Genomic DNA, 14,168 nt, shown 5'->3' on the forward strand with positions numbered 1-14,168 from the left:
GATAGAGAAAACTAGGTATGCCATCTGGTAAAGCTGTTTAGTGATACACAGAATCAGGAGGTACATGCAAAGCAACCACAATGTAGACATGGCTCTGCTAGTCCCTGCTACTGTCCAATGCCTATCAGCCTCTCCCACTTCCTGCATCTTGCACTGCTTCCTGGCACTGACACTACCAACTAAGGGACACAGGGCACTGGGGGGACACTAAGCATCCCTCTGCCATCATCCTCTCCAGCAGACACAGCCCGCACAGCTCCGGGAGTCGGGTCGTGACATCACCATGTTATCCAGGAAGTGACATCACCATGTTATCCAGGCAGTGACATCACCATGTTATCCAGGCAGTGACATCACCACGTTATCCAGGAAGTAACATCCCCATGTTATCCAGGAAGTGACATCACCATGTTATCCAGGAAGTGACATCACCATGTTATCCAGGCAGTGACATCCCCATGTTATCCAGGAAGTAACATCACCATGTTATCCAGGAAGTGACATCACCATGTTATCCAGGAAGTGACATCACCATGTTATCCAGGAAGTGAAGCCTTGATGCAGTAGTAAGTGCAGGGAAAAAGCACTTTATAAGCATTTCCCGTAATAGGTGTATATTGGTGATTTGTATAACTTTTGGGGGGCAATACAATAATTTAATAAAAATTTTCTCCGGACTTCTCCTTAAATGCTTAAACGTTACTTGAAAAATATCTTCAGTGCAATTCAAAAAATATAACAGTGCTTTGGTACTTGGTGCAATAACCAGTAGATCTCTCAATATTAGCTTGAGGTAAAGGTTAAGTAGAAATAAACTGTAGCAGTAAATAGGAGCCCTTGCCTAAGGAGTACTCTGCCAGGGTGTGTGTGAAGTGTGTGTCTAGAAGAAACTCATCGTACTCACATTTATATAAGTCTACGTTATCTGCACAGTATAGGTGACTGCCCTGCGAGGTAGTACAAGTCCCAGGCCTCTGTCTCTGGGCGAAGCTAACTAGCAGAGGTTTTCCCACGTTGTGGAGTGGCTTACTTTCATCTGTGCTCTACTGTGAATCAGTCCCACTGCCTTTTCTCTCTAGGGGGTGACTGTCCTGAAGTGAAGAACCAAGGCATAGGCAAGGGTTATTCCTGTAACTTCAGTTACCCTTAGGTTGAATTCAGCAGTGCATGACTGCTGTGGTCTCTCACACTCTTAAACAGTTTTGACTCCTCTCTGAACTCTTTTACCTAAACTAGAACTGAACAGGAAGCCCACTATCTTATACAGGGCTGTGCGACAGGAATTGTGTGTAAGAGAGCGTGAGAACAGGCTAACCTTCCTACCTATACTGCAGCTGCCGACATCGGAAGTGAGACACCTAGTGGCTGGAGTAGAGCACAGCAATTAAGTAACCTAGCTGTGGCACCTGAGTGAACTAGTTTTACCTGAGTGTGTATAAGACAAGGAGAACCACCTGTAGTGGGACACTACACCTGTACCCAAATAAGCATTACTAATTGGTTGCAGAGGTGCAGGAAAGCTGGATTCAGTAGTGGTTCTTCAGGAGGCGGGAAGCAAGCAGTGATGGTGAAAGGTATGCGGCTGGCGATAGTCCTCTAGGGGCGGGTGAGTGGGTGGTGATTGTTCAGGAAAGCCATATATTTCTTTTATTAAGATTTACAGTATAATCGAATTTTAAGCTTTTTGAACATTCATTCCATTTGGGATTTGTCTTCTAGATTTCGGCCGGAGCTAAAGAAGTATCTGTATTTGGAGCGGCATCAGAGTCATTTAGTGAGAAGAACATTAATTGTTCAATTGAGGAAAGCATGGGAAGATTTGAAGAAATCATAAAGTCTGCTCGCAGTATAAATGTCCCAGTACGCGGGTATTTATAATACTACCTAAATGTACTTTTTACAATTATGTGGATGCTTTACCTTTTTTTTTACGTTAGAAATTTACAGAGATGATAAGATTATATTAACTCTTTCACGACCTGGTATCATTGATTCCCCAATGCCCAGGTTGTTTTAAGACATCAGTTTATGGGATCATAATGATCCCATAAGCTGATGTCACTATATCTGCCCCCTCTCCTATATCCCCTGCCGCTGTCATAATTTTGTGACAGCGGCAAGGGAGAGAGAGGCGAGGGGGCAGAGCGCACAGCCTTCCCTCCCTCCCCCCGCCAGCCTTCCTAGCTAGAAACTGGAATACTGAGGCTTCTGGTTTCCGTGGCTACCATCGGGGCTCTGTAATCTTTTCGCAGAGCGCCTATGGACACCGGAGAGACAATTCTCCCTTTGTAGAGGGAGAATTCTCTCTCCGGAGCCCTATAGATGCTGCGGTCTTGCTGACCGCAGTATCTATAGGGTTAACTCTCAGCACCATCACTGATAGCCGGGACCCGCCGTGGATGACACAGGCGCAGCTCCTATGCCTGTGTCATCCTGTGCAGTAAATTAACGTCGCTGCAGCATCAGGCATAGGCTGCAGTGACGTTAATTTACTGTGCAGTGGCGGGAGGGGGTTAACATTAGTTAAAATTCAACATCTATTTTTGCAAATAAAATACATGTTGGTCACTATGACAACTCGATATGCAAAATAAACCTGTTTTCCACTTTATACAGCCACTATTACTGATGCCAAGATATGAAATAATAGTTTTAGCTAAAAAGACTATAAGAAAAAGAATTCATACAATCTCTTCCATATAATTATTAAACCTTGACTAAATGCTTGTAAATGCTTCTAGTCCGCTGGCGTAAATTCTATAAGCATTGTTTATTATCAGTACTAGGAAATTTATTAATATGTTACTTATATCTTTGTAATGGAAAATTGTTTGTGTTTACAGATATGTGTCTTGTGTAATAGGCTGCCCGTATGAAGGAAACATTGAAGCTCATAAAGTAGCGGAGGTAAGCTGAGAAGCTGAGTATGTAGTATATACCAGAACCTTCTTTTCTGCATCTCTTAGATATGTAGCTAACATTTTAAGTCCGGTGGACATGCGCAGTACAGCTGCACCGTATTCTCTCTGAACTGCACATGGCTGAAATAGCCTCAGACTTCCGAGTCCGAGGCTATTTCAGACATGTGCAGTACAGAGGTAATACAGTGCAGCTGTACTTCGCTTTTCCACCGGACCTAATATATTGGTGCTGGCATGCGCTACTAGGGCGGCTTCTAGATGATACAGCATAACAAAAAGCTGTAAATTACACAACCATAGAGACATATTAAAGCAAAACCACATCCTGGGATCATGGTACTTGATATAAATAAGTTTTTGGGATACACCTGGCGGGGAGCCAGGCTATACAGATAAAATGCCAACGTGTGTTAGGAGGTGGATTTGGGGGAATTAATTGCGTAACTAAATTTTTTCGGGTGATTGGTTCTCTTTAACCCCTTGTAAGAAGGCGCATGGCACCGTCATAGATGGTAGATATGTCTCACAAAGGATCCTGGCCTTGGTGAGGTGAAAGACTATGATAACTGGTGTCAGCGGCAATAGGCCACTCGCACACATTTAAAATTTAGTATGGCTGCAATGCAGTTTAGTCTGGGACGGTCTTTCATGGGAGCATGCCAAAGAGTGGGTGGGTGGCTGCTCCCACACTCCAGGTCCAGGTTTTGGTGTGGCCTTTGTAAGCCTGGGAGAACCAGCTGAGAGGGGGTTTGTGTATCTCCAGTCTGCAGAGTGTGCTGCTGGGGAGAAGGAGCTGTGTGTGGCTTCTCTGAGGCCAAAGGAGACTTCCAGGAGCTGTTTGGTGTCTGGCAGCGTCTATCCGGGTGAGAGCCCTATGTGAACCAATTGACTGTGTTGCATAACTGCCAATGACTGTTTTCACGGACTCTGTTCCATACCTGGGTGTTGGCTGAAGAAAGATGTATGTTTTGTTGGCTGTTGTGGACAATAAACCACTTATTTTTCTTTAAACCTGCTGCTGGTCTCATATCAAAAGACTGCTTTTGAGACTGATCCCCACAAATTGGTGCTTCGGATGCGGGCAGATCCCTGCTAGTGGATCGTATGTCCTGGGTTAAGGCTGCAGCTCAGATACAGACCCAGGCAGAGACTATGGAGGACATTATCAAACATCTTGTGCAGGCCAACACCCAGCAGCAACAAGCTCATGCTGAAGCTGTACGAGTCCAGCAGGAGACTAACCAGCTCCTCATCAGGCAGATGGCTATAATGAAAGAAGCCATTCAGGTCAAGGAGACCCCACCTTCTATCAGCACAGAGCATGGTCAGCGAGCCCGTAAATCTGTACGAGAAGCCCTGCAAAAGATGACTCCAGAAGATGACGTGGAAGCCTTCCTTACCGTTTTTGAGCGGGTCGCTGAACAGAAGAAGCTGCCAACTGAGCAATGGGCTGAAGTTTTAGCTCCATTCCTCACAGGCGAGCCCCAGAAGGCTTATTATGACTTGTCTTTGCAAGATGCCCGGGAGTATGGCAAGCTCAAAGCAGAGATCCTGGCACGTTTGGGCGTAACCGTTGCTGTCCGGGCTCAGAGAGTGCACCACTGGGGTTACAAAAGGGACAAGCCCCCAAGATCCCAAATGTTCGATCTCCTGCATCTTGTCCAAAAATGGCTGCAGCCTGATGTTTGTTCTCCAGCAGAAATGGTTGAAAGGGTGGTGATGGACCGGTTCGTGCAGGCCCTGCCCAAGCCAGTGCAGTGCTGGGTTGCCCAGGGAAATCCCCAGAATGCGGATGACTTAGTGGGCTTTGTGGAGAGATATCATGCTGTTGAGACCTCTCTGGCTGACCCAGGACCCCTTCCCTCTCTGTACTGGCGTACTCTGAGTGTATCTGCAAGCCAAAGGAAGGGTTCTCAAACCCCACGTGATGGACGTCCCAAGGCCAAGAGTATGCCTGAGTCAACCAGACAAACCCTTGGAGTGATCATCTGCTGGAGATGCCAGGCCCCGGGTCATATTGCGGCTCATTGCCCCCTCGGCTCAGAAGCCATGGAGTGTTCCGTGGGGCGGCGGACTTCCTTGTTTGCCCATGTGGCCTGCAGTGCCATGCCAAATGGGAAAAAAGGACTGCCCCTTTGTACCATTAGGGTAAATGGCATCCCTGTCACTGGACTCCTGGACTCGGGAAGCCTGGTCACCCTTCTGACAGCCCATGTCCCTCATAAGTTAATCCCTGGGAAAACCCTGGGGGTCACTTGTATTCATGGGGATACCAAGGTGTACCCCATGGCCAAAGTCATCCTAAAAACAGAGGGCAGTACAGTGTCACACCCTGTGGGAATTGTGCAGGGACTGATGCACGAAATGATTGTTGGTCAAGACTGTCCTCTGTTCTGGGGTCTGTGGGAAAGTGTGGTACTGGAAAAAGGTCCCAGGTACCAAGACAGCCCCGGGAACACTGGTCATGATGATGTCCCTGAATTCCCTTTATCAGTCATGGTAGGGGAGGGGGAGGAGGAAGTGACCCTTGAGGAGGTCCCAGACCTAGAGGTGTCTCGAGGAGACTTTGGGACTGCCCAAATACAGGACGAAACCCTAAAAGGTGCCTTTAATACAGTTGTGGTACTTAATGGGGTACCCCAAGAGTTAGGGGCAGATGAAAGGTTTCCCCACTTTGCAATGAATGGGAACTTATTGTACCGGGTAACCAAAATCCGTGAGGAAGTGGTGGAACAACTTCTAGTTCCTAAACCATACAGACGTATGGTAATGGACCTGGCCCACAGTCATATGTTGGGAGGACACCTAGGGGCGGATAAGACCATAGAGAGAATTCTGTTGCGTTTCTATTGGCCAGGGTGTTACCGGGAAGTGAGGGACTACTGCCAGTCCTGTCCTGTATGTCAGGTAACCTCCCCGGTCACAAACTTCCGCAGCCCTCTAATACCACTACCTATTATCGAGGTCCCCTTTCAGAGAATTGCTATGGATCTGGTAGGGCCCCTGGTGAAGTCAGCGAGGGGTCACCAATATATTCTGGTGGTCCTAGATTATGCCACCAGGTACCCAGAAGCAGTGCCCCTAAGAAATTCCTCCTCCAAAGTCATTGCTAGAGAGTTATGGCACATATTTTCCCGAACAGGGCTGCCGAAGGAAATCCTGACAGACCAGGGGACGCCATTCATGTCAAAGGTCATGCAGGATCTTTGTAAGGTATTAAAGGTCACCCAACTCCGCACCTCTGTATATCACCCACAGACAGATGGCCTTGTGGAGCGTTTTAACAAAACCTTAAAGGCCATGTTGAAGAAAGTAGTTGAAAAGGATGGCCGGGACTGGGATTACCTGTTACCCAGTCTTCTGTTTGCTATCAGAGAGGTCCCCCAAGCTTCTACAGGTTTCTCACCATTTGAGTTGCTGTATGGCAGACACCCCCGAGGCCTGTTAGATATAGCCAAAGAGACCTGGGAGAGTGAAGTCACGCCCCATAAAAGTGTCATTGAGCATGTGGCTCAACTACAAGATCGGATAGCTCAGGTACTTCCCATTGTCAGAGAACACCTCCAACAAGCACAACAGGCACAAGCTAGAGTATATAATAGGTCAGCCAGGGTGAGACAGTTCAGTCCAGGGGAGCGGGTTCTTGTACTAGTACCCACGGTAGAAAGCAAGTTCCTGGCAAAGTGGCAAGGGCCGTATGAGATAGTTGAGAAGCTGGGGGAAGTCAACTATCGGGTACACCAGCCAGGTAGGAGGAAACCCTATCAAATATATCATGTCAACTTGCTCAAACCGTGGAAGGATAGGGACCCTCCAGAATCCCCTTGTCTGTTATCCCAACCAGAGGTCACCTGGGAGAATGTGAGTATTGCTGAGACCCTATCCCCCTCCCAAAAACATCAGTGCAGGCAACTGTTGCAGCAAAATAGGGACTTATTTACTGATGCACCAGGGCTAACAGATGTGGTGGAACACGAAATCATTACAGAACCTCATGTGAGGGTAAATTTAAAGCCATACAGGATTCCCGAGGCCCGTAGGCAAATTGTGGCAAGGGAAGTGCAGAGAATGTTAAACCTAGGGGTTATTGAGGAATCTAAAAGCGGCTGGTCCAGTCCCATTGTGCTAGTCCCTAAACCCAATGGAGAGTGGCGCTTCTGCAATGATTATCGCAAACTAAATGAAGTGTCTAAGGTGGATGCTTACCCAATGCCCCGGGTAGACGAGCTTATTGAGAGGCTAGGTCCGGCTCGCTATATCACTACCCTAGACCTAACAAAAGGATATTGGCAAATCCCATTGTCTAATGAGGCTAGGGAAAAGACGGCCTTCTCTACACCTGAGGGTTCTTTCCAATATGTTAGAATGCCATTTGGTTTGCAAGGGGCCCCCGCCACGTTTCAGAGGGCCATGGATCGAGTCCTACGTCCCCACAGAAAATATGCCGCTGCTTACTTGGATGATATAGTAATATTTAGTCACGATTGGGAAAGTCACCTAGGTAAAGTTCAAGCCATCCTGAACTCATTAAGGAAGTCGGGTTTTACCATTAACCCAAGTAAGTGTGCCATGGGGATGGAAGAAGCCCGATACCTGGGGTACATTGTGGGAAGAGGGGAAATAAAACCCCAGCTAAATAAAATACAGGCAATTCAAAGCTGGCCCCGCCCACTTAACAAAAAACAGATCAGGGCATTCCTAGGAATTGTGGGGTATTATAGAAGATTCATCCCCAAGTTTGCAGAGATAGCAGTTCCCCTAACTGACCTAACAAAAGGGGGGAAGTCAGCCATGGTTAAGTGGTCTCCAGAGGCTGAAAAGGCCTTCCAGAATCTTAAGTCGGCCCTCTGTAAACAGCCTGTGTTGGTAGCCCCAGACTTTGAAAGAGAATTTGTCATCCAGACTGATGCATCAGATGTAGGTCTAGGGGCTGTGTTATCCCAAGTGATAAACGGAGAAGAACATCCGGTGAGTTATTTGAGCAGGAAGCTGTCCCCCGCAGAACAGAACTACTCAATTATTGAGAAAGAGTGCCTAGCCATCAAGTGGGCCCTAGATTCCCTACGGTACTATTTGTTAGGGCGCAAGTTTAGGCTGGTGTCGGATCATGCCCCTCTTAAATGGTTGAGGGAGAAAACAGGAAAAAATGCCCGAGTCACCCGCTGGTTCCTGGCACTACAGGACTTCAATTTTACAGTAGAGCATAGGCCGGGAAAATTGCAGGCTAATGCAGACGCCTTGTCGAGGGTACATTGCATGGTTGCTGAAGGTGCCCAGAACCCCGGCTTTGGGCAGAGGGGGGGGGTATGTAAGAAGGCGCATGGCACCGTCATAGATGGTAGATATGTCTCACAAAGGATCCTGGCCTTGGTGAGGTGAAAGACTATGATAACTGGTGTCAGCGGCAATAGGCCACTCGCACACATTTAAAATTTAGTATGGCTGCAATGCAGTTTAGTCTGGGACGGTCTTTCATGGGAGCATGCCAAAGAGTGGGTGGGTGGCTGCTCCCACACTCCAGGTCCAGGTTTTGGTGTGGCCTTTGTAAGCCTGGGAGAACCAGCTGAGAGGGGGTGTGTGTATCTCCAGTCTGCAGAGTGTGCTGCTGGGGAGAAGGAGCTGTGTGTGGCTTCTCTGAGGCCAAAGGAGACTTCCAGGAGCTGTTTGGTGTCTGGCAGCGTCTATCCGGGTGAGAGCCCTATGTGAACCAATTGACTGTGTTGCATAACTGCCAATGACTGTTTTCACGGACTCTGTTCCATACCTGGGTGTTGGCTGAAGAAAGATGTATGTTTTGTTGGCTGTTGTGGACAATAAACCACTTATTTTTCTTTAAACCTGCTGCTGGTCTCATATCAAAAGACTGCTTTTGAGACTGATCCCCACACCCTTTACGTCAGCAATATACCAAGTGCAGCAGGAACATATATGCACGTTTCTGATACTGAAGGGGTTTGATGTGTGCGGGACCCATGCAGTGAGAGCGGTCCCGCACACATCAGTGTCCCGGGAGCTGAGGGTAATGAGAGGCAGCTGCGATCCCGCAGCTGCGTCTTATTAACCGTTTAAACGCCGTGATCTATAGCGATTGTGGCGTTTAAGATACTCAGTGAGAGAACAAGCATCTGTCACTGAGTGATTGGGACCCCCACAGCCATGCTGCGGGGGTCCCAATTTCATGTACTGATGGGCGGGGGTAAGCCTCTTACCTCTGTCCTGTCAGTTCGGCGATCTGTGCAGGCATGGTATAGCAGGCATGGCATAGCGTAGATCAGTATATGCAATCTAATGATTGCATGTTTTCCTGTGAAAAAAAAAGTGTTAAAAAAGTGTAATTAAAAAAGGTTTTAAAAGTATTAAAAAAACCTTATACTCCCGCCCCCAATAAAAGTTTAATATACCCCCTTGCCCATTATATAAATAAAGGTATTTAAAAAAATAAAATAAATAAACATACTATATATTGTAGCGTGTGGAATTGTCCAATCTATTAAGATATTACATTATTCTTCCCGCACGGTGAATGACGTAAACAAACAAAAAAAAAAAAAACACACACACCAGGATTGCAGATTTTTTTAAATGATATATTAGGGGAAAAAAAATTATAAAAAGCTATAAAAAATTTCTGTTACACCAATATGATATTAATAAAAAATAGAGACCATGGCGCAAAAAATGACACCCGAACCAACCCTGCAGGTGGAAAAATAAAAGTGCTATGGCTCTTAGAAGGTGGGGAGGAACATTGCATTAATCTGACCCGGACTTTTGTGCATCAAAGGGCTCTGTCTTGAAGGGGTTAAAACTCTTCAGATAACTTTTACATTAAACCTATTTAGTATTTTATACTATGACAATTGTTTTATGCAATAAATAGCTTTTTTTCTCTAGCCATCAGTGACATTCACAGTGGTCATATCCCCACAATGTCTTTGACAGATATATAATCAGTGTTTCTTACTGTCATGTGTCATCTAGGTATCGAAGAGGCTGTACAGTATGGGCTGTTATGAAATCTCACTTGGCGACACTATTGGTATTGGAACACCAGGTAGCATCAGAAAAATGCTGGAAGCAGTGATGAAAGAGATTCCAGTCCATGCTCTTGCTGTTCACTTTCATGACACTTATGGACAAGCTCTTGCCAATATTCTTACTGCAATACAGGTATGGTTAACTTATTTATTGCCTAATAACTTAAAAAAAAAAATGCTATTACAAGCAGTGGGAGGGGCCGCCCGAACAACCCTTAGATCGTTTGGGCTGCCCATTGAAGTCAGGGGCATCACCCTATAGGAGATGTCCCCATGTTTTGCTGCCCCCAGTAGAGAGCTTAATGTGAGTCCCCCCTATAGTAGTTCACCTGCTCTGATGACTCTTCCTTCTGTAGCAGCTGCCCCTATAGGAGATGGCCCCTGTGAGGTGTATCCCTAAAGTAGACCATTTACTTTAGGGGTACACCTCACAGGGGGCAATCTACTCCTGTGCTGCTGCTCCCTAATATATGGCCCCTGTATGTAGAGGAAAAACTGATCACATTCACAACTGATAAACTAATAATAAACTTATGGCAACTGATTGTAACTAATGGCAACTCATGGTTTTTATTTAAAAGAAAAAGGATAGAAAACCTGATGACTACTGATGCCTTTTTGGTGGTTGTGGTAGTTGTGAGCACTTTCTTATATATATATATATATAAAAAAAAAAACTGAAACAGATGCAACTTATGTATGTAAACCTTGCCATAAACAACATTTCAAAAGCAGACCTTCATTCATGGAAATGTGCAAATATTTTACTGCAGTTATAGTTATAGCAGCTAGAGGGCAATGTTGGAACTTAAAAAACATTATTTTCCATCCCTGTAAGTAGAGGTAGTAAAGCAGCATAACCTGTGTGAGATAATATGTGTGAAATATCTAATTAATATTCTTATTATCATCGCTTTCTTTGTATACACTTTGTTTACAGTCTCTTTTATATTTCTTGTTACTAATGCAGTTTTTGGAAAAAAAAAAAAATATATATATATAGGAAAAAAAACACAACAACAAAGGAACACATTTTTGCATCATATTATAGTTACCTTAAAGGGGTCATCCAGCATTAGAAAAACATGACCACTTTCTTCCATAGACAGCACCACTCTTAATTGCAACCACACCTGAACTGGAGACAAGAGTGTTCTCTGGAAGAAAGTGGCCATGTTTTTCTAATGCTGAATAACCCCTTTCATAAAGCAGATCGTCTCAAGGCAGCTCAGCCATTCAGCGGTCGTAGCAGAGTCCCGCCTCGGCCGCTGAATGGCTGAGCTGCCTTGAGACGTCACATCTCAAGCTGCAGCTCAGACCAGGAAGTTGCATCCGGACGGGAGAACGGGGCGGCGTGATTCGGGACCCGGCGCTGGAAACAGGGAGGTAACTGACCGGCGGCTTCTATATCCACCCCCTCCCTGGCCGTACACTGAAAATAACCCCAGCCCGGAGTACCTCTAGCAGGTACTCCTTTAGCAGGTGTTTTGGAGGTGACAGAGTCCCTTTAACATACTACTTATGTATTTAGGCATCAGGTTACTCCTCAAGGATATGTTCACACAGGCGGAATTCCGTGGAAGGCGGACATGTCATTTCTTTGAGCGGAGAGTGGCGGCAACGGGGGAGCGTGTGCTCTCCTATAGACTGGCTATGGGACACTGAGACAGGCGGGAAAGTTCCACCGTGGAATTCCGCCTGTTTTACTCAGTGTGAACATACCTTAAAAATGCAATGTGAATCTGACTGAAGTGTAACTGTCATTTCAGATGACTTTGTAGGATGTCCTGCTCTATGTACTGTATGTAAATGAGGAGAAGGACTATATCTGGCCATTCTATCACTAGAAGATGCCATTTTCTCTGCAAACTGACTGTATTAACAAAGGGAGATGTGCGGTCAATAACAATAAATTTTAAAGGCGAGCTCACAATCATCAGCTGATTGCCGTCACTTTTACACAGCTCGATTATCGACCACAGGTGCTATTCTTGCAGCATGCAAAACAAGAGTCCGTAGAGCCTTGGTTGTGAGTCTCAAAACACGGGATAGCCAGATATCTGTAGCCTGTTGCCACAGGGTGTCTCCATGATGGGGAGAGCACCACACCACCCTGATAGATAACCTCTTAAGTCCCACTCGGGTTGCGAGTATTGGAACATAAATAGGGAAACAACAGGGTGGCCCCTTATTGTCAACGTCTAACTCAAGGTGCGAGTATTGCGATCATGACAAGGGCTTGCCTAGGCAGGCTTCCATCCACAGACAGCCGTTTCGGGGTATTTGTCCCTCGTCAGTGTGGAGCAGGATTCTGGCTAGTTGGGGCAATGACAAATCAACCAACAAAACACAGTAATCATGCAAAGAACCAACTGTGTGGGAGTCCCCACAAAACAGAAGTTCACAAACACCAGCGCTATGATAGTCTTGCTGCTGTCAGGCTGGGAGTCACCCGCTTCTCTCCCCAAAATAAATAAGTTACTAATAAATACTAAAGTGCCTAGCGCAAGTAAACATGTACTGTAGTACTATAAGTGCAACAATAGGTCTCTTTATATATAATTGCACTGTATGTCCCTATAAATAGAATAAAAGAGAAACTGTTAATGAATACTAAAGTGCCAAGCATAGATATTATGATCTGTAGTACTTAAAAAGGCAATGATAAAACTCTTTTATAGTTTTATGCTAGATATCACTGTAAAACAGATGAATGTACCTGTAGAAATCAAGCAGTAAAAACTTCATAGGCGTAGCAGTCCTCCAATGTTGGTGGTAATGGCAGACTGAGATCTGGTGCGTTGGCGTTGCTCCAAGGTCCAATGATGCAGAAATGTGCAATTCTTTTCCCAAGCTGTTTGGATAGGGATGCCCCGGCCGGCGGCTAATCCCCCTGAGAAAAAAAAAAGAAGGTTTACGGAACCGAGTGACGTCACTCTCTCCCTCTACAGATTCCCGTAGAGTCTCAAAAGCCAACGCGTTTCAACAAAGTAAATCGTTTGCCTTCTTCAGGGTTGAGGTTACAGAGAGGGGCTCCATCCTTCATGGGTTTGGCACATTCCATCTTACACATTGAGAGTTCCTTTGTCCACCTTTTTGCAATCTGCTTTTCTTGATAATAAAACCTCATTCCTTATTCCTTGTTGGCACCTCTACTGATTCTATTTTGTCTTCATGCTGCGGTTTCATTGCAGTGTTTCATGCAAATCAGCTAAAGTTTGCAATTTCCCTGTATGCAAATCAGCTAAAATGTGCAATTTCCCTGTATGCAAATCAGCTAGAATGTGCGATATCTCTATATGCAGATCAGCTAAAATGTGCAATATCATTAGAGTCCAATATATTTTGTCCCATATAGTAGCTATGCTCTTTTAGTTACACAACTGTGTAGCTATATATTGTTCACCTTTATTAGATTAAAAATATCTCAGTTACTTGAGAATATTACAAAGCTCAACCTACAAGACCACTATTTTATTTTATTCTATTCTAAAAAAGCAAAAAGCTCCGAATCGGCATTCAGGCCCTTTGGAATTAATGTGTTTAGTAAAAAAATGTAGCGACTCTCAGCCCTAGACATGGCTTCCACAAAATCCCCCCCCCCCCCTCCAATGCAGTTGTATTTTTTCTATCCCTGCAAACCATGATCCCTGAAATGATCCACCATGACACTCTGCATAGTGACGTGATAATGGATGGCCTATATTTCCTACGGTTGTTATATTGATGTTCTTGTATACGTTTCCCTTATTGCCGTTTAGTGCGGCCTATATACAGTTTTCTACATGGACATTGAATGCAATATATGATCCCTACTGATTTGCAGGTAATATGTGTTTTTATTGTGACTTTTTCAGTACCGTCCGTACTTATAATCTCATTTTTACTATTAGGGTTATTAGTATTTTTACAACTGGTGCATTTTTTGCAAGGAAAAAAACCTTTTGGTAGAGGGGCTAATACATTAGGTTTATTAGAGACATCAATCCGTTGTTTTGTTGTGGGAGCTATTAAGTTTTCAATATTGCTGGCTTTTTTGAATATGAAGGAAGGGTAAGCTGGTAGTAATTCCCCTACAACCTTATCTTGCTTTAAAATATCCCAATGCTTTTTTACAATGCGTTTTAGTAGATGACTTTGTTTATTGTATGTGGTGATAAAGGGCATATTCAGACCATTATCCATTATTATCTTATCTCTTTTGGATATT

At 45.0% G+C, this 14,168-nt stretch overlaps 1 protein-coding gene across 1 annotated transcript in view; it reads left to right on the forward strand.

Annotated features, from left to right (window-relative positions):
• HMGCLL1 (3-hydroxy-3-methylglutaryl-CoA lyase like 1) overlaps window positions 1-14,168 on the forward strand; it is a 47,270-nt gene that overhangs the window by 15,004 nt on the left and 18,098 nt on the right. Inside the window, exons 6-8 of the mRNA XM_069973417.1 lie at window positions 1,720-1,868; window positions 2,844-2,907; window positions 9,903-10,091. Of these exons, the coding sequence (XP_069829518.1) occupies window positions 1,720-1,868; window positions 2,844-2,907; window positions 9,903-10,091 (402 nt within the window). The remainder of the gene's footprint in view (window positions 1-1,719; window positions 1,869-2,843; window positions 2,908-9,902; window positions 10,092-14,168) is intronic.

The sequence above is a fragment of the Dendropsophus ebraccatus genome, chromosome 6, assembly GCF_027789765.1.
Source record: "Dendropsophus ebraccatus isolate aDenEbr1 chromosome 6, aDenEbr1.pat, whole genome shotgun sequence".
Lineage (NCBI taxonomy): Eukaryota > Metazoa > Chordata > Amphibia > Anura > Hylidae > Dendropsophus > Dendropsophus ebraccatus.